General features: G+C 44.2%; 1 protein-coding gene across 2 annotated transcripts in view; it reads right to left on the bottom strand.

The window, feature by feature from the left end:
- Positions 1–20,293, bottom strand: part of NTRK3 (neurotrophic receptor tyrosine kinase 3) — a 407,630-nt gene that overhangs the window by 53,596 nt on the left and 333,741 nt on the right. For both annotated transcript variants that reach the window (XM_079954237.1, XM_079954238.1), the window contains exon 13: positions 4,519–4,649. In XM_079954237.1, coding sequence (XP_079810363.1) covers positions 4,519–4,649 — 131 coding nt within the window. The remainder of the gene's footprint in view (positions 1–4,518; positions 4,650–20,293) is intronic.

The raw sequence follows: 20,293 nt of genomic DNA, 5'->3' as shown, positions 1-20,293 counted from the left end.
TGTGACCCATTCAGAAACAATGCCAGAAGATCACCAGTTATGAAATGTGTGTGTGACCCAAGCTCAAATCTCACTGAAGTGGAATTTCCACAAACCCATCTGTGAGAGAGCAGGAAGGTAATAGCTTCCACTTATTTCTAGCTCAGTCAGAATTGGAAAACCATGAACCCAGAATTTGAAACCAATTCTCAATGAGGGGTAGAAAACATCATAGTTCCTTATTACAACTCTCCTGAACTAGTCTACCCATTTACTTTGGAAGAGCTGAATTTGCTGTCTTTTATTCTGTAAATATGGGACGCAGGTGGCGCTGTGGGTTAAAGCCTCAGCGCCTAGGGCTTGCCGATCGAAAGGTCGGCGGTTCGAATCCCTGCGGCCGGGTGCGCTCCCGCTGCTCGGTCCCAGCGCCTGCCAACCTAGCAGTTCGAAAGCACCTCCGGGTGCAAGTAGATAAATAGGGACCGCTTACCAGCGGGAAGGTAAACGGCGTTTCCGTGTGCAGCTCTGGCTCTGGCTCTGGCTCTGGCTCTGGCCAGAGCAGCGATGTCACGCTGGCCACGTGACCCGAAAGTGTCTCTGGACAGCGCTGGCCCCTGGCCTCTTAAGTGAGATGGGCGCACAACCCCAGAGTCTGTCAAGACTGGCCCGTACGGGCAGGGGTACCTTTACCTTTACCTTTTTATTCTGTAAATAGATGTGTTGGTGTGTGTGTGTCATCGCTACTGCAATTCCCCCCCCCCAAAAAAAAATCCTGTTTTCATTCCCTTTGGTTTAAACAGTTTATTGAGAGACTGAGACTCAAATTTGTATTCATCTTGAAAATGGCTCCTCAACCACACTCATGGTTTGCCATGATTAGGTACTTTTGCCAATTGCGCACATGGAATTAATACTGGAGTGGCTTTGGGTTTATTTAAGAATTAGTTGAAAGCATATTACACCTGTGTTTGGTATGTTTCCTCATGAAGACACAGCTTTCAGCTAAAGATGAATATGCTCTCAGGAATTCTTCATTGAGGATTTCAATGTAGGGGGAAAGGGAGATATTGATTTAGTCTAAGTCTACATTTTTAAAATAGGTTGACCTAATTCCTTGGTCCCACACTTTTATAAAGACTGGAATGTAGCTATTAATCAGTTTATTCACCACTGAATTTTAAGATGCATTTTCAAAGAAAACGTGCACAAAATGAATATTTTAGGAGAACTACACGGAGAAGCATATAAAAATGCATATTTTAGGGGGGAAATACATTACAAAGCAGTCACAATACATATTTTCAAGGGAAATGCATTAGATTCATACAAAAATAGTTTGTTTTATGAGAATACTCACAGAGTGCTTTAAAAAGCGTACTTTAGGAGGAAGTACATACAATTTAAACACATTTTTGTGTTCTTTTCTTTTCCTTTTTGCAAAAAAGCCACAATGTAACCAGCTTATAATTGAGCACATGCCAAACTAATATGGATCTAGTCTGATCTGTCCATCCCTAATTCAGTGTCAAATATTCAGCAGATATTTCATACCTGTATTTGACACTGGATGATACTGACTTTAATACGCCATCATAACTCATATCCAACAGTATGTGATTGCGGTCATGTAATTATATTTAGTCTTTTACCATTGAATAGCTGGCAAGCAATGGTACTGAGCATCTGACATTAATCAATAGGTGACGAGTGCCTGAGATCGCATCTTTTTGTCTCCATCAGTTGCAATCTGGACCATGGCTCTCAGTGACAGAGCTCAGGCTTTACACGAGGAAGGTTCAAAGTTCCATCCTTGGTGCTTCCAGGTAGGCTTGTGAAAAACTCCTTTCACAAAGCCTGGAGAGCTGTTGCCAGTCAGTGTAGACAATAAAGAGCCAGGAAGACCAAATATTTAAACTTAGGAGCTTCCATTGCTCCTCTGATGCTTTTCAATCTTGCTTGCTGCTGACCTGGGCATAGAAAGAAGAAATGGGGGCGATATGGGCCTGGACAGCAGGTGTGGCCCCTGGATTGAAATAATTTGATTGCATTTTGCCACACTGTGTAAGGACCTGCCTGAAAGATCCCCTTTGGACTGAAAAGTGAGGCAGTTATTAAATGAATAAAATAATAAGAGTGACATTTTCTTTATCTTCGTTATTATTCTATGCTGACAAAGAGTGAGAGGAACAGGCCACTTTCCTTTACTCACCACCTCATAAAAGCATGATGTGTGAAAACAGTCTGAATGGAATCTCGGAAAGCATTTGAAGACATAGCAAGAGCTATTGCAGATTGAATCCATCTTACTTGACGTCTCTTCAGAAGTCTGACTCTATTGAGTTAGACTCTGAAAGAAAACCATGTCAAGTTGGTCTCTTTTGCCAAGGTGTGAAGTGTCATACTGTGGAACGGCATTTGATAGAGAAACTTTTCTCTTTTAAAATTGAGCAGACTTAAAACACACACACACACACACAACCAAAACCACACAACCCAAACCCCAGAATCCCTGTCTTATCATTCTAACCCACATCTATTCAAAAATCACATAATTTCATTTTAATTTTCCTCCCTTGGGGGACAACCTGACTAGAGACATTTAGATGGATGATTCAGATAGATGATAGTGCAGTGCACAGATGGCAAAACATCCATTCTCATCTTGGGCCCTTGATTACTTTCAGCCATTTAATATCTTCATGCCTTAAGAAACTTAGAGGTGCCTCTTGCATTTTCTTCACAACCCTGTGACACACACACACACCCAAACACCCCCCCCCCATGCTGTCTACTATTAGGGGTGGACCAAAGCCTTTGGGCTTGCTTTGTGTTCCTTTTTCTGACCACTGAAAAAAGGCCACCTGACTTTGCTTCACTCATTGCAAACATATATGGGTTGTTTTCACCTCACCTCAAGAAGGATATTGTAGAGTTGGAAAAGGTTCAGAAAAGGGCACCCAAAATGAGAAAAAGTTGCAGAGTTTGGGACTTTTTAGCTGAGAGGAAAGGCAAGTATGATGTGACATGACAGGAGTTTATGGAATTATGCATGGCATGGGGGAAATGGATGAAGAAACATTTTTCTCCCCCCGTGCACAACACAGATTAAAGGAAATCTTCCTTCATGTAGCACATAATGAAACTGTAGAATTAGCTCCTACAGAAAGCAGTGGTGGCCACCAACTTGGATGGCTTGGATCAGACAAATTCATGGAGGATAAAACTATCAATGGCTACTAGCCATGAAGGTTATGATCTACCTCCACTATCAGTGGCATTGAGCCTCTGAATGTCATTTGCTGGGAATTTTGCCTGGGTAGAGTGCTGTTGCATTAATGTCTGGGTTTCCCATGAGTATCTGATCAGGCACTGTAGGAGCAAGATCCAGCAGATTCATCTAATGTTCTTAGCATTGTTTGCATATGCTAGTGCTGTAGCCTAGCATAGCTTAATCCAGATGCTGTCTCTGTTACAAGGAAGGTTTGCTGCTACTATTTTTTTTTGCTGGCTACAGAGGGTTGATGTCTTCCATTGGTTATTGCTGATTTTAATTATTATAGATAGTTTTTCCAATCCTGTCTTCTTTGTAAGCCATATATGTAGCATTTATTGATTGGCATCTACATAAATTTGATAAATAGTTATCAAATATTGACTCAGAAGTTTTACTGTGAAATTGCTTCAAGATATTTTATGGGAAGTGACTCATAAATGAAATTAAATTTTAGAAGTGGGCATTTTCCATGGTTTCTCCTATAGTTTAGAACACACTTCCCTTTGTGATTCATGAGGCGTCAGAGAAATCTAACAATCACTATTAGAACTGCAGCCCTGTGAGGGGAATAGAAGTCTCCTAGCAACTCTTTATTCTTACCCAACTACAGTTCCCAGGATGTTGGGGGGGGGGGTTGGGGGGGAGATATAACTATATAATAATGTTTTAAATGTAAGGTGAGGAAGTGACTTTGCGATGATATTTCAAGGGGATTGGGAGCTGTAGGGATTAGATCCTGGAACCATCAGTTCTGTGAGCAGCTGGGCAACTAAATATCAACTAATGGTGACAGGTAAGAAGGTTGGCCTTTTAAGTCTCTGAACTTGTCTACAAGGCAGGTGGAGCTTGGAGAAAGCAGTCTGGAGACAGGGCTTTAAAGGCCCCGATCTGCTCCCAACTTTTGACAGTTGCTTGCCTGGAGCTGTCCGTGGTCCAGCAGCTTTGTTTTGTAAGAACATAAAAACAGCCTTCAAGGCTGGGCTGGATGAATCCCTAGCCGGAATTAAGATTGCCAGAAGAAATATCAACAACCTCAGATATGCAGATGACACAACCTTGATGGCAGAAGTTTTTAACATTTGAAGTCGTCCCCCCCCCCCGTAAGATGAACCGCTGCAGTGAATCCTTAATAGGAGACTAGCCAGAATAGCTCTGTACCACCTGATACTTCCAACTGTCTTCCAAGCAGCTACAAATGCAGTTTCTACTTATGTGTGAAATTTTCATTCTCAGCAATTCAGAGCCTGGGTGTCCTTGGGATTTACCTTCACAGCCACAAGCATCTTGTCCTTGGTGGGGCTGAGGTTGTAGCACTCAGCCAGGAACACCTTCCCGAAAGCACCTTCGCCAAGCTCCCTCTTCAGAATGATGTCTCTCCTCTTAATATGCTGTACATCTGTAGGCAGCAAGGGGCGGGAGGGAGGGGAACTAGGAATTAATGTTAATGCAACAAATAATTTCATTTTCACCCCCCGGCAGGCTCTCATTAATTTTCATTTGCAAAAAAAAGATGACCCTTTTGTTTCACTGTATTTGCAAAGTCTTGCCTGTTTATCTCTCACTCTCCAGCTTTGCAAGGGAGGCAGAACTTTACTAACTATCCTCAATAGCATGGACATCCCACATTGTTAAGATGCCCCGTCTGCTATAAGTGCTTTGCCATTTAGAGACAGCCAGCCCTCTTCACTGAAGGTGCTGGACTATTGAATTTGTCTCAATTTGATTGTTCATGCTTTGTTCTCAAAACTACCCTCCCATCTTTTCTAGCTGGGGGTGGAAGATTGCTTAAAGGTAAAGGGTAAAGGGACCCCTGACCATTAGGTCCAGTCGTGGCTGACTCTGGGGTTGTGGCGCTCATCTCGCTTTATTGGCCGAGGGAGCCGGCGTACATGTGGCCGGGTCATGTGGCCAGCATGACTAAGACGCTTCTGGCAAACCAGAGCAGCGCACAGAAACACCATTTACCTTCCCGCCGGAGCGGTACCTATTTATCTACTTGCACTTTGACGTGCTTTCAAACTGCTGAGTTGGCAAGAGCAGGGACTGAGCAACGGGAGCTCACCCCGTCATGGGGATTCGAACCGCCGACCTTCTGATTGGCAAGTCCTAGGCTCTGTGGTTTAACCCACAGCACCACCCACAGCCAATCAGAAGGTTTGCTTAGGAAGGTCAAAACCAAATGAAAGTGAAATTCCCACTGAGTAGGGCAGGATTGGGTAATTTCAGGCCCCTGTCCTTTTCTCCCCTTGGGATTCTCCCCATTCTCCATCCTTGCTTTGCACCGGCCTTGAGTTATTTTGCCTGAGTGGAACCTGTCACTCAGCATGTGTCCTTTAATGTCTCTTTCTTGGCTAGATGGAGGAGAGAGTGGTGTGTGTGTGTGTGTGTGTGTGTGTGTGTGTGTGTAGAAACTAGCCTATGTTCAAAGCCAACATCCATCGCTCCGCCCACATTTTCCTCTGGCCTGGCCCACCGCTGCAAGTGGCCCTTGGAAGGTCTCCTGGAAGAGAATGTGGCCTTCAGACTGAACAAATGTTCCTTAACCCTGCACTCGTGGCTAAATTATGAAGGGCAGGCAAGAAAAAGTTGCATCTCATCAAGTCAAGTTCTGACATTATATTGCATCCTGACTTGTGCTTGTCAGCCTGTCTGCTTGTGAAATTGTAGGTCAGCCCCCATAAGAAACCACCCATGAAATTATTCATCCCCCAGTGCTGTGTTTTATATTTCAAGTGGACTGTGCCTGTCTTGGTGGCTCCTAAGATGCGGGAGAACAGAGAAAGTGACAGAATGAGAAAAGGTCAGCTTACTACTGATGCTTATAATAGCAACACGTTGTTGCTTTTTAACATCAATTCATCCAAAAGTAACTCATCTTCATGGGGGGGGGGGGGAATGGAAAGACACAGACACCTCTTTCCTTATGAGAAAGCCAAAGGTTTGGAAAAAGAACATCTTAATGGCTCTCAAACAATTAAGCCTGCTAATTAGAAGATTACGGGCTGGCATAAAAGCTACCAAGTCTAGACATCTTTGCTTGTTTGAGGAGAGTGATGGTGCCTGTTTGCATAACCAACAGTCCTCAAAATGGATGATGGTGCTTCAGAGAATTCGCAATGACCTTTTCATTAATTGTTTAATGGGCAACATAAATAAATAAAAGCATATACTGAAATTAGCAATATTGGTGATATTAAGGCACTGTGTGGTAGCCAGAATGAGGGATAAGTGAAACCTACTGGGGGAATCCCGTGTTTCTGTTCTGATCTTCAGCAGAACATTTAGCAAACGTCTCCAATGTTTCCATGCATGGGTATCTGCCCACTGTTGTAATGCATAATAGGTTCTGTAGTTTTTATGGTATACCACAACTCCATTTCAAACACACACATGAATTTCAAGGAGAATTGCATTTGGTAGATCTTTTGGTCCTGTAACTAACAAGCTGCTGCCCTTGTGAATTCAATAGTTCTTTTTCCCTTTAGAGCTAGTCTACACAAGCAGCAGATCGTGTAGGAAGAGAAAAGTGCCACTTCAGACTGTAAACAGGACCAAATAATTGTATTTTTTTGTGTGTAAAAAAAACCACAGCAAAACAATAAACTTTCCTGCACACTGAAGACTTTGTGTCAGGAAGGCGTGAAACTTGTGTTTGGGTATGGATTGTGTTTGTTTGTTTGTTTGCTTGCTTGAGTGCTGGAAAATCAAAGATGTGGCCACCCAACCTGAAATCTGGTGTTAAATGGGAACACTCTTAGCATGTGCTTTTGTTATTTCATAGCACTTACACCATAGGAATCTGAGCAGCTCGTTTTTCCAGTCATGCCGGAGATATTATTAATGGGACAGTGTTATGAAAGCTATTTTGTTTGCCATCAATAAAGACACAATCAGAGCTCGGCTTTGTCATCCCAGCTTCCAGCATGGCCTACTCACCTGGTTATCTCACTGGAAATAAATAAATAAATAAAACGGGACAGCACGTTATGGAGCATCCTGGAGGCTTCACTTAATCCAAAGGCACACAAATGAGCAGAAATGTTTGCCATCCATCAAGATCGGTCCCTTGGGGAGCGCTGTCTGAGGCACAGCCGAGCCTAATGCAAGCCTCTCGCTGCTGCAAACTCTTGAGCCTTCACAGGGTCCCTGGCAGGTCAGTTACAGACTACTGGGTCATGGTTTGGCAATGATGATTATCACCTGCAGTTCTGAAGCTAAGATGGTGTGTGTGTGTGTGTGTGTACACTATACCACCCTTCCCCCATAGATCTCAAGGCAGTTCACAACATAAAAATACAAAATAAAAGTTCAAAATGCATAATAAAAACCAGAACAAAACAACAAAACCACTGGCGGAGGAAGAGGGGGGCAGGGGGAGCACACTACCCCCGGCACCACAATCCCAGTGGGGTGCCATCATGGCTGCCCCCCATGTGCTGGGTGCCATGCCCCCAGAATGCGCACCATGCCCCTGCGGGCGGCATGCCACACCCCCAGGACGCACGCCACGCCCCCGGGATGTGTACCACACTCCTGTGGGCGGTGTGCCATGCCCCCGGGATGCACACCACGCCCCCTGGGACACACGCCAGCCACACCCCACCCACTCTCTGCCCCAGGTGCTGGAGCATGAAGCTCCGCCACTGAACAACACAAACCAATAACCTCACCCCCTCCCACAAGCACATTTAAAAGGGTAAAGGATGTAAAAGATGTAAAAGTCCATTTTGCTGCACACCTAGAATGCTGCTTTAAATGGAACCATTGCTTCATCTTGCTCAGTACTGTCTACACTGAGTGCATTTATTCAGTTTTAATTTTTATTTTTTAAAAAAATGATTTGGTGCCCTTCAGTTACCCCCCTCCAATGCTTTTGCACTTATTGGAAGATAGGAACAAATAGGCAAATCTGTCCATTTTGGTTTCTCATTTTTCCACTTTTAACTTCAGTCCTCATTTCAACATCAGTTAAATAATAATAATCACACACATCCTCATCAGCAGGGTACTGCTAATTTTTCCTATATACACGTTTGCATGCAATACTCCCTAACACAATACATCTCTGTTCGTTATCTTCACTAATATATGCATATTATTGTGTATTTTTGTGCATATTACTTGGCTGGAAAACTGCCTAGCAAAATTTGAGGTTCATGTATTGTTTCCGAGAGCTCAAATTAGATTCACCCTTAAATGTGAACTGAGTCAAATCGCCTTCCCATCCCATGTCCACCGCTTCTCTGCTAGCCCATCTTCAGCTTTCCTCGTGAATAATAAGGCTGGCACCCAGGAGATTCTGTTGTGAGGGCACTTGGGAGGTTAATCTGCATAAAGCTATTTACAGTCTCCTGGCATGCACAGAATGGTGCTTGATAAACAGCTGCTGTTTGTTGTTGGAAGAAGATGTCAGGTGTTCTAAGCCTAGTTGTCTGGCTCCATTGGGTTGCGGTCAGCCTTACTAACAAGGTGTCTGCAAATTGCCATCCCTTCCTCTGCCCCTTGTCCTCCCCAGCTCCTCCACACATCATTAATTGACACCAACAGGAGCCAACAAGATAATTCTAGGAAGGATTGTGGACAACAGACTGCAAGCACAGCAGGGAAGGGTGGGGAGGGGGAGAGAAAGCATTTTAACTCATTGTAAAAGACTGTTGCACAGTCAAATACAGGAAGCTGACTTGGATTGAGTCAAGCCATTGGTCCATCTAGCTCAGCATTGTTGACATTAAGGGTGTTGCTAGGACAGGGGTCAGCAAACTTTTCCAGCAAGGGGCCGGTCCACTGTCCCTCAGACCTTGTGGGGGGCCAGACTATATTTTTTTTGGGGGGGGGATGAATGAATTCCTATGCCCCACAAATAACCCAGAGATGCATTTTAAATAAAAGGACACATTCTACTCATGTAAAAACATGCTGATTCCTGGACCATCCGCAGGCCGGATTTAGAAGGCAATTGGGCAGGATCCGGCCCCCGGGCCTTAGTTTGCCTACCTATGTGCTAGGAGTTGTTATGAGACTACTGTTCCATCACCGAGCTACAATTTCCAGAGCTCCCTAGGAAGAGGGAACCACTGGTCAATCACTCTGAGAATTGTAGATCTAGGAAGGGAATGGGGTCTCCTAACAACTCTCAGCACCCTTAACAAAGTGTGCTTCCCAGGTTTCTTTGGGGGAAGCTATAAAGTAACATGACACTGCTTTAAATGCACAGTTTTTAAAGCACAAAGTGTGCCATCAGAGGCCTGCAGAACCTCATCGTTTGCAGAAATGATGGGTGGGGGCTTTAAAGATGAGAACCTCAAAATAACCCAATGTAGAAAGAGTATGTTGAGTGAGCACAGAATATTGGCTGTCTGTTTGAGGAAGAGAAACCAGTGAAACTGAGAGGAAGGGGGAATGAAGGGCATTATTTTGTTGCAGATTCCTCTTATGAAATAAACAAGACAAATGGTGGTGGTGGATAGAGTGCTGGATTCTGGAAAGCAGGGTTCAAATCCCCATTCAGCTATGAAGCTCCCTGTCTCTCTCTTGCTAACCCACTTCACAGGGTTGTTGTGAAGATAAAATAAGGAGGAAGTGAACCATGTGCACTACCTTGAGCACGTTGCGGGGAAAGATGGGAAATAAATAAAACTTAAATTTAATTAAAATAAGCAATCAAGAGCCCATGAGGGACTCTTATACAACAACAACCTAGACCACTAGGGTGAATTATTGGTTCCCATTCTCCTAGTTCTAATATTAAATATTATGCTCCTCCCCCGTACAATCTGAAATATTATGCTCCTCCCCCGTACAATCTGAAATAGTATGGCTCATTCTACCATCAAAAGGCTCTTCTACCTCATCCAGCTGCATGTGTAAAGCATGTTTTTGGAAGGGGTGAACAATTGCCTTGTAAGTTGGAAATAGACACAAAGGCACCTGGACTTCCAGGTGCTCTTAGGCAGTGCCAGCTTAATCCCACCAAAGAGAAACAGCTAAATTTCTTCTTTTAATGCTTGTGAAAGAGACACCATTTTTGGCAAGCCTTTGCCAAGTAGAATCCCCTAAGCTATGGAGAAGGTATCTATAGCTGCCTTAGAACAGAATTCCATGCTCAGCAGAATCATCTGAAGCAGCTCTAGTCATACTGTACCACTTCAGATACAGGGAAATCACGCTGCTTATAGAACAGGGATAGGGAACTTTTGACGCACACATCATTGTTGGACTCCAACTCCCATCAGCCTCATGCAGTACATGCAATAGCCAGGAATGATGGGATCTGAAGTCCTACATCTGGTGACCACAGGTTCCCCATCCTTGTCTGTTACAGAAACCCAGCTGTGTCCTCCTTTGATGTTGGCACCAACTCTGTATCATCTTCACAGTCGTGTGCAAGATGTCTGAGGATGCGAAGAATAAAGTTGTGCAGATCCTCATAAGCCCACTTACAAACAGCCTTATGTTGTTTCGCCTTGACAATTCTCTTGAGGGAGGCATAGCTGAGCGGAACAGCATGTTTGCTGCATTTGGTAGCTTCCAGGTTCCATCCCTGGATCACCAGGGAGGGCTGGGGAAAGCTCCTGTCTGAAACCCCAGAGAATGGATGCAGTCAGGGCAGAAACTACTGGGCTCGGTGGACTAATTGCCTAGCAGATTCCTGTGTTCCTATATGTAAAGAGCCATGGCTTGGTGGCAGATGCTTCTCTATAAAGGTCACACATTCAATCCTCAGCACCTCCAGGTAGCACTGGAAAGATTCTTGTCTGAAATTCCAGTCAGAGTAGATAATACCAATCTAGATGGACCAGATTCACAATGCAGCCATGTTCTTGCATTGACATTGCTTCTTGAAGAACCCCTAGTTTCATCACAGCTGTTGATGTCCTTGCCAAGCACACTGCCGTACAAGTGAATTTTATTGCTCCTTGCTAACCAACATCCTGCCTGCCTCTGAAGCCGTTTCTGATGATCCCAAGGAAGGGAGGCGGGGAAGGGGGAAACATCTTCCTGACCACAGTGATCTACTCTCGGAGGCACCAAAGTCAAACTTTAGCCTACAGAAGGCAGACAGGTGTATGAAATTGCCCTTCCCAAGCCTGACTGCAATTAACTACTATCACCCTCAAAATGGACAGCCACACAAATCACTTTCTCTAGATAATGGCTTGGGCTGTTTATCCTTCCTGAATTAAAATTGATTTGCATCAGGTTCACACAATTTATTTTCACTCTCAGAAACAGTCACCTGCTCTGTTAATTCACTCCATGCCCTATGATTCCTATTCCCTTGCTAATACACATTTTGTTGAGCGACAAGACCCCAGTAAATAACTTGAGGGAGAAAATAAACTTCTTTCAAACTGTTTTTCTCAACACCCCGATACAGATCAATATTATTTTGACCATTATTATAAGACCCACCTCCATCAGATCCTTCTCCCCTTTCTTGTATTTCATTTCACATCTTCATGCTAGTCTTGTGTAGAAAAAAAGAACAAAAAACAACAACAAACCCATAGGGACAATATCCACCAACATTGATTTCTCAGCCCATGCAATGGATTTATATGGAAAATCCATATAAAATGGACTCCGTTCCTTTGTACTCCTCTAATTTGGTGCAATCTAGACTTGTGATGTTTCCTCACAGCCAGAATACATCTTGGGTTTTGTAGTCCTCAAGGTAAACAGATGCTTATATACTCCACTGAAACAAACATAATCTCTCACACAAGCCTTTTGCCTCAATACAATTGGACTTATATTCAGTCTCAGTAAGATTATAAAATATGACAAGGCTTGAGGTGAAAAGTTTAACATATGATGGAGATACACACACCACAAAAATAAATAATGCTCATTAATGTAAGTGCGGACCCATATGCAGAATACATTTAAAGCAGTACCAAAGCACTTTAAACACTCATGGCTTCCCTGAGAGAATAATGGAACTGTAGTTGGATAAGGGTGCTAAGAGTTGTTAGGCAACCACCTATTCCCCTCAGAGAGCTACAGTTTATAGTTTATTGGGAAGAGGGATCAATTGCTAAACCACTCTGTGAATTTTAGCTCCGTGTCGGGAAAAGGGGTCTTCTAACAACTTTTAGCACCCTTCTCCACCTACAGTTCCCATGATTCTCTGGGAGAAACCATGAATGTTTAAAGTGGTATGGTACTGCTTTAAATGTGTAGCGAAGATGGCCTAAGACAGTTACACAAACTTCATAGTTCAGTGGTAGAGCCCTCACTATGCAAGCAGAATATTCAGTCTCTGACTTCTGTTAGAAGATCAGGCAGAAGCTGATATGGAAGACCTTTCTCTGCCTGAGACCCCAGAGAGTTCTGCCAGTCAGAGTAGACACTATTGGATCAGATGAAGAAAGAGTCTGATCTGGTTTAAGACAGCTTCTTGCATTCCTTGCTCAGGGCAAAAGTGAAGACTAGTTTTGATACTGCCTAACTTTGAACCTCCAGATGTTGTTGTATTCCCATCAACCCAAGCCATCATGGCCAATGATCAGGGATGATAGAAATTATGGTCCGGGAACATCTGGAGGGCCAAATGTTTCTCCGTCTGGCCCGCAACATTTTCAGAGCCAAAAGGATCAAGTCTACAACTTTCAACTAAATTTCCCTTTTTAAGACTCTTGGAAGTAGGTCTGCATCATGAAGATGTTTTTTTGTTTAATCCATCTGACAAGGAGAAAATGCACAAGGAGCTGTTTCCAAAGGCACATGAATTACAAAGCTGTAGTGTTCCAAACTGTAAGTTACGAATGGAATATGTGAATGATACAGACAAAAATAATACACTACACATTCAACACAGCTACAGCAGAAAGATATTTACCCTAGCACCTCAAGAATCAGTGTGAAATAATGGATAGAGTTTTGGCCTAGGACCTGGTTCTGAGCCTTGCTCACTGGCTGAGCCTTGGACCAGTCACTGGCTTCTAACTTAATCTATCTCACAGGTTTGTTTGGAGAATACAATTGGGGGGGGGGGGAGAATGGGGAAACAACTATGTTTCCCTGATTTCCTTGGAGGAAGCGTAGAAATAAATAAAGAATGGGAAAATGGGAAAAAAATAAATAATTTTTGTCATAAGAAGCTTGCTTTTCATATGTAGGGATTTTAATTTTAAATCAGAGGAGGCAAACTTAAGAATGGGGGAGAGATATGGTTTACTTTATGTTCACATTTAAATTCCAGTTGCTGGAAATGGCAGGAAGAGAGGGTGCTGTTTTAGGTCTTGCTCATGGGCTTCCTGTGAGAACATGATGCTGAACTAGGGCCATTCACCAGATCCTACAAGGTTCTGCTTAAGCTCTTATGAATGGGTAAGAATTTGAGAATAAGGCTAGCAATGGTTACAAATCATGTTTGCTATGGTTACTTCCACTGTCAAGGGCAGTAGGCCACTGTATGCCAGTTGCTGGGAATCACAGGTGAGATTCTTATAGATGATTCTTTCAGCTGATTTGAGTTCTGACCCTGGCATCCAACTAGACAAAGGATCCACCCCCAGTGCCTCAACCTACATCAAGTTGTGACGATTGCCTTCATATGGACCCTACTCACCTGAAGGCAAATTATTGCCTGGCCCCAAATATAGCAAAAGAAGACTTCCATAGTGAGGTTTTACAGAGGGTCTGCCCACTTAACTTCAAGGAGTCCAACACATAGAGCGTCAAGTGGGGAGTCCAAGCTCCGACTGACAGCAGTGCCTGGGCATGGCTTTCTTTTTGGCCCAGGGAGAGGACCAGAGGAAAGCTAGGGAGATGAAGTCTTCCCTCTGATCTGCACCCCAGGCTCTTACAATCATAGAATTGTAGAGTTGGAAGGGACCCTGTGGGTCACCTTTGTGGGGACGTTTATATAATTTAGCAGAGTTTAAACGATCCCATTTGAGTTTATGCAGTGACAAGCGGGTTGCTAACTTGTTTGAATCCTATCAATAATTATACCTTCTTGGTTGATAATCCCTTTCTCTTAAAGAAAACACACATGAATCTGAATCATATTAACACAAACTACTTTACTATCAGGTTCATTCAGGTTTACAGAGTTATTCCTGAAGGCAGGCTCACGTTACATAACAGATAAACTATATACAGTGGTACCTCGGGTTAAAAACTTAATTCATTCCGGAGGTCCGTTCTTAACCTGAAACTGTTCTTAACCTGAAGCACCACTTTAGCTAATGGGGCCTCCCACTGCCGCCGCGCCACCAGAGCACGATTTCTGTTCTCTCTCTTCTTTTTTTTAAAAGATATTTATTAGAAGTTTAAAAATTACAGAGAAAAGAATAAAAGAAAACAACAAAAAAATTAACGTATATTACAATACATAAAAAAGAGAAAAAAATAAAAACCAGTACAACAATAACAATAAAAAAATCACACATCCAATATTCCATATCTTTATCTTCCATTTACTTGTTTCATCAACCTCCTCACACCTCCCTTTTTGTATTCTAGTTTAGTTATTTGTTTCAGCAAATTCTTTCCATCTTTCTCAATTTTTATTGGGTAATTTATCTCAACAGTCTAACCTATTAATTAACTCAACAAATCCTTTCCATCTTTCACTATATTCTGTTGTTCAGTTTACCTTAATTTATTTTAACCTTAAGACGATTTCTGTTCTCATCCTGAAGCAAAGTTCTTAACTTGAGGTACTGTTTCTGGGTTAGTGGAGTGTGTAACCTTAAGCATCTGTAACCTGAAGTGTCTGTAACCTGAGGTACCACTGTACTAGATAGTAGCGAGTCATGAGAAGACTGCACCCAAGCAGTTACCAGTTCACACTCCTTGCAGCAACCAATTGACAAAACTGTCTGCCACATAGAGGCAGTTAGTCCTCTCTTGGAATGTTGGACTTGACTGACAGCCTTATATCCCACAACCTTGTCCGACCCCCTGCATTGTAGTAATCTCAACTAAATCATGCGAGACAAATGGTCATCCAACTAATTTCCGGCAGTGTGACAGGTGGAGGAGGAAATGATGTCCTCCCCTGGCTGCCCCAAAGCTAAAAGGGTATCTGTTGCTGTAACTCACACTGGAGCACAACTACTGTGGCCATTTTGCCCCTTCTTGCAACCGTGCATTTATTAGTTCTTCCAAACTTTTCCTTTAGAATGCTTTCCTTCTCCCTGTTCTTCCTTGCCTACTTTAAAGTTGCCTTCTTTTATATCCTGTCCTACAGCACATTGATCTCCCGACTCGATCTGAAACTCTTCCTGGCAGGGACGCCTGCTTTTATGTGCTTCTAAAGCCACGCTCACACCTACTGTGCTTTATGAATAATGACAATGGGTGAGCGCATAATGCAAAACTGAGAATAATTAATTCAAGAAGAAGAGGGTGATTTTCCTTTCCTTTTTTCTTTTTACAGCTTCTTCTCTTCTCTCAGAACCTCCGCCCTCCCTCCCAATCTTTCTGTTCACAAGTTGTCCATGGAAATATACAGAAATCATCTTATTTATTCATTATTCAAAATTATTCACTAATCTCTTCTTTGAATGATTGTAACAATAAACGTTACGTCGGCTGAGCCCCCCTGCAACTATTAACATCAAATGTAAAATTCACAAATCTGCGAGGCAACTTGTAATTAAGATACATAACTAACTGCTGCTGAATGAATTTCAAAACTATACAGATGACTGCAAGTTATTAGCAATTCATACACTGGCTGCCCAGCTCTTCTGATGACTGACATGAAATGCTTCAGAAGACAAAGGCAGGAGAATCACGCAGGCCCGATTAGAAACTCATGCAGCTAACATGCGGGGTAAACATTCTCTTTGAATGAGGTTTTAAATCCACGAGCAGGATCCAAAACCCATTATGGGAAACTTAAAAGGGTGCAATCCCCAGGCCAATTTCACTCTCTCAAGCCAACTGCAAGATCTGCTGTTCAAATTAAAACTTGATTCAGTTCTGGATTTCATCACTTCTTAAAATGTTTTTGGAACCAAGGTGGTTTGTGGAATGCATGTGTGTGAGAGCAACTTGTTTAGTGTCTCCGCAGAAATCTTTCATAAGGCTGAAGAATGATGCTTAATCTCATAACCTGCGACATTACTCCAATGAAAATAGGGACGTTCTATTCAATAATAATAATAATAATAATAATAATAATAATAATAATAATAATTTTACTATTTACATTCAGAGCTTGCAGGGCAGCAGCTGAAGAAGGAGCAAAATGGGTTTTCTTTTGTGTGTGTTTCTTGTGGCTGATTAGCTGCTCTCCGTGTGCAAAGGTCAGAGGGGGCAGGGTTTCTGTTGAGGCAGGTGATTAGCTGTGGGAGGAGCTTATCAGAGCTTGCAGGGCAGTGGCACACACAGTTTGATCCATCTTTTAGATTTAGGGGAGCTAGTCTCAAACATTTGTTGGGGGAGACCTAGGTTTTTTTTTGGGGGGGAGTTATTTGTCCTGTCTTCACGCTTTTTATGATGGAGGACCGCTGTAGCCACCCCCAATGACACGTTCTCAAGATGGAGGGTGAGGAAACAGCTGCAGTCGCCTGCGGTTCCTGCGCAATGTTTGCCATCTTGCCAAAGGTTGCAGGCAGCTTTACCTGCAGCAATTGCATGTTGATTGTCCTCTTAGAAGACAAAGTCCAGCAACTGGAGGAACATGTAGCTATGCTCCAAAGAATTAGAGAGCTGGAGCTCTTCTTGGAAGCAACAGAGCATACCATCTCCACCAAGGAGGAGACAGGGGACTCCCAATAATAATAATAATAATAATTTATTATTTGTACCCCGCCCATCTGGCTGGGTCTCCCCAGCCACTCTGGGCGGCTTCCATAAAAACCAAAAATACACTAAAATATCACAGATTAAAAACTTCCCTGAACAGGGCTGCCTTAAGATGTCTTCTGAATGTCAGGTAGTTATTTATTGCTTTGACATCTGATGGGAGGGCGTTCCACAGGGCAGGCGCCACGACCGAGAAGGCCCTCTGCCTGGTTCCCTGTAGCTTTGCTTCTCGCAATGAGGGAACCGCCAGAAGGCCCTCGGCACTGGACCTCAGCGTCCGGGCAGAACGATGGAGGTGGAGACGCTCCTTCAGGTATACTGGGCCGAGGCCATTTAGGGCTTTAAAGGTCAACACCAGCACTTTGAATTGTGCTCGGAAACGTACTGGGAGCCAATGTAGGTCTTTCAAGACCGGTGTTATGTGGTCTCGGCGGCCGCCCCCAGTCACCAGTCTAGCTGCCGCATTCTGGATTAGTTGTAGTTTCCGAGTCACCTTCAAAGGTAGCCCCACGTAGAGCGCATTGCAGTAGTCCAAGCGGGAGATAACTAGAGCATGCACCACTCTGGCGAGACAGTCCGCAGGCAGGTAGGGTCTCAGCCTGCGTACCAGGTGGAGTTGGTAGACAGCTGCCCTGGATACAGAATTGACCTGCGCCTCCATGGACAGCTGTGAGTCCAAAATGACTCCCAGGCTGCGCACCTGGTCCTTCAGGGGCACAGTTACCCTATTCAGGACCAGGGAGTCCTCCACACCAGCCCGCCCCCTGTCCCCCAAAAACAGTACTTCTGTCTTGTCAGGATTCAACCTCAATCCATTAGCCGCCATCCACCCTCCAACCGCCTCCAGGCACTCACACAGGACCTTCACCGCCTTCACTGGTTCTGATTTGAAAGAGAGGTAGAGCTGGGTATCATCTGCATATTGATGAACACCCAGTCCAAACCCCCTGATGATCTCTCCCAGCGGCTTCATATAGATGTTAAAAAGCATGGGGGAGAGGACGGAACCTTGAGGCACCCCACAAGTGAGGGCCCAGGGGTCTGAACACTCATCCCCCACCACCACTTTCTGAACACGGCCCAGGAGGAAGGAGCGAAACCACTGTATAACAGTGCCCCCAGCTCCCAGCCCCTCTAGACGGTCCAGAAGGATGTTATGGTCGATTGTATCAAAGGCCGCTGAGAGATCCAGCAGAACTAGGAAACAGCTCTCACCTTTGTCCCTAGCTCGCCGGAGATCATCAACCAGCGCGACCAAGGCAGTTTCAGTCCCATGATGAGGCCTGAATCCCGATTGGAAGGGATCCAAATGGTCCGCATCCTCCAGGCATGCCTGGAGTTGTTCAGCAACCACGCGCTCAATCACCTTGCCCAAGAAAGGAAGATTTGAGACTGGGCGATAGTTGGCCATACTGGCCGGGTCTAAAGATGGTTTTTTAAGAAGCGGTTTAATGACCGCCTCTTTCAGCGGATCTGGGAATGTTCCCTCACAGAGGGAAGCATTCACCACCCCGCAGAGCCCATCGCCCAGCCCTTCCCGGCTTGCTTTTATTAGCCAGGATGGGCAAGGATCCAGGAGACAGGTGGTTGGTTTCATGCGTCCAAGCAGCCTGTCCACATCCTCGGGGGTAACGGATTGAAATTGATTCCATGCAACTTGACCAGACAGAGCTCTAGCACTCTCCCGCCCCGGCACTGCTCCCACGGTGGTGTAAAGTATTGCACTTGGGCAAAAAAAATGAGAGGCACAAATACAAGAGGGGTGACACCTGGCTTGAGAGCAGTACATGTGAAAAGGATCTAGGAGTCTTGGTTGACCACAAACTTTACATGAGCCAACAGTGTGACGCAGCAGCTAAAAAAGCCAATGCAATTCTGGGCTGCATCAATAGGAGTATAGCATCTAGATCAAGGGAAGTAATAGTGCCACTGTATTCTGCTCTGGTCAGACCTCACCTGGAGTACTCTGTCCAGTTCTGGGCACCACAGTTCAAGAAGGACACTGACAAACTGGAATGTGTCCAGAGGAGGGCAACCAAAATGGTCAAAGGCCTGGAACCGATGCCTTATGAGGAACGGCTAAGGGAGCTGGGCATATTTAGCCTGGAGAAGAGGAGGTTAAGGGGTGATATGATAGCCATGTTCAAATATATAAAAGGATGTCACATAGGGGAGGGAGAAAGGTTGTTTTCTGCTGCTCCAGAGAAGTGGACACGGAGCAATGGATCCAAACTACAAGAAAGAAGATTCCACCTAAACATTAGGAAGAACTTCCTGACAGTAAGAGCTGTTCGACAGTGGAATTTGCTGCCAAGGAGTGTGGTGGAGTCTCCTTCTTTGGAGGTCTTTAAGCAGAGGCTTGACAACCATATGTCAGGAGTGCTCTGATGGTGTTTCCTGCTTGGCAGGGGGTTGGACTCGATGGCCCTTGTGGTCTCTTCCAACTATGATTCTATGATTCTATCCTGCGCATCTGACTGGGTTGCCCCAGCCACTCTGGGCTGCTTCCAACATATATAAAAACATAATAAAATATTAAACATTTTTTTAAAAACACCTTATCTATATAGGGCTGCCTTCAGATGTCTTCTAAAGGATGTAGAGTTAATTATCTCCTTGGCTTGGCGGGCTGCAAAATTCCATACCCTCCAATGTTTTTCCAATGAAAATAGGGATATCCTAAGGAAAAGTGGGACATTCCAGGATCAAATCAGAAACCAGGACAGCTTCTGTAAATCTGAGGCTGTCTCTGAAAAATAGGGATGCTTGGAGGATCTGTAATCTGTATATTGTTGAGTGTGTTCCAATTTCCAAGCAGCGACAGACTCTAGGAGTGGCTGCACTTACTCAGAGTTTGGCTTCCTTGGAATGAAGATCAGTGGAGACTGTGGTGTCTTTTGGATGTTTATACATGTATACAACCTGACAATAGGATGGAGGGGCTCAATGCATCAACATGCCAAGAAGAGAAGAAGAAGAGAAGAGTTTGGATTTGATATCCCGCCTTTCCCTCCCTTGAAGGAGTCTCAAAGTGGCTAACATTCTCCTTTCCCTTCCTCCCCCACAACAAACACTCTGTGAGGTGAGTGGGGCTGAGAGACTTCAAAGAAGTGTGACTGGCCCAAGGTCACCCAGCAGCTGCATGTGGAGGAGCGGAGACACGAACCCGGTTCCCCAGATTACGAGACTACCGCTCTTAACCACTACACCACACTGGCTCTCATGCCAACAAATCTTGCTTCCTCATTAGGTTTCCGGGGAAGTCCCAAGTCA

This window comes from Podarcis cretensis, assembly GCF_951804945.1.
Source record: "Podarcis cretensis genome assembly, chromosome: 14".
Lineage (NCBI taxonomy): Eukaryota > Metazoa > Chordata > Lepidosauria > Squamata > Lacertidae > Podarcis > Podarcis cretensis.
Note: the sequence above shows the minus strand (reverse complement) of the source record. Positions and strands in the feature narration are given on the sequence as shown.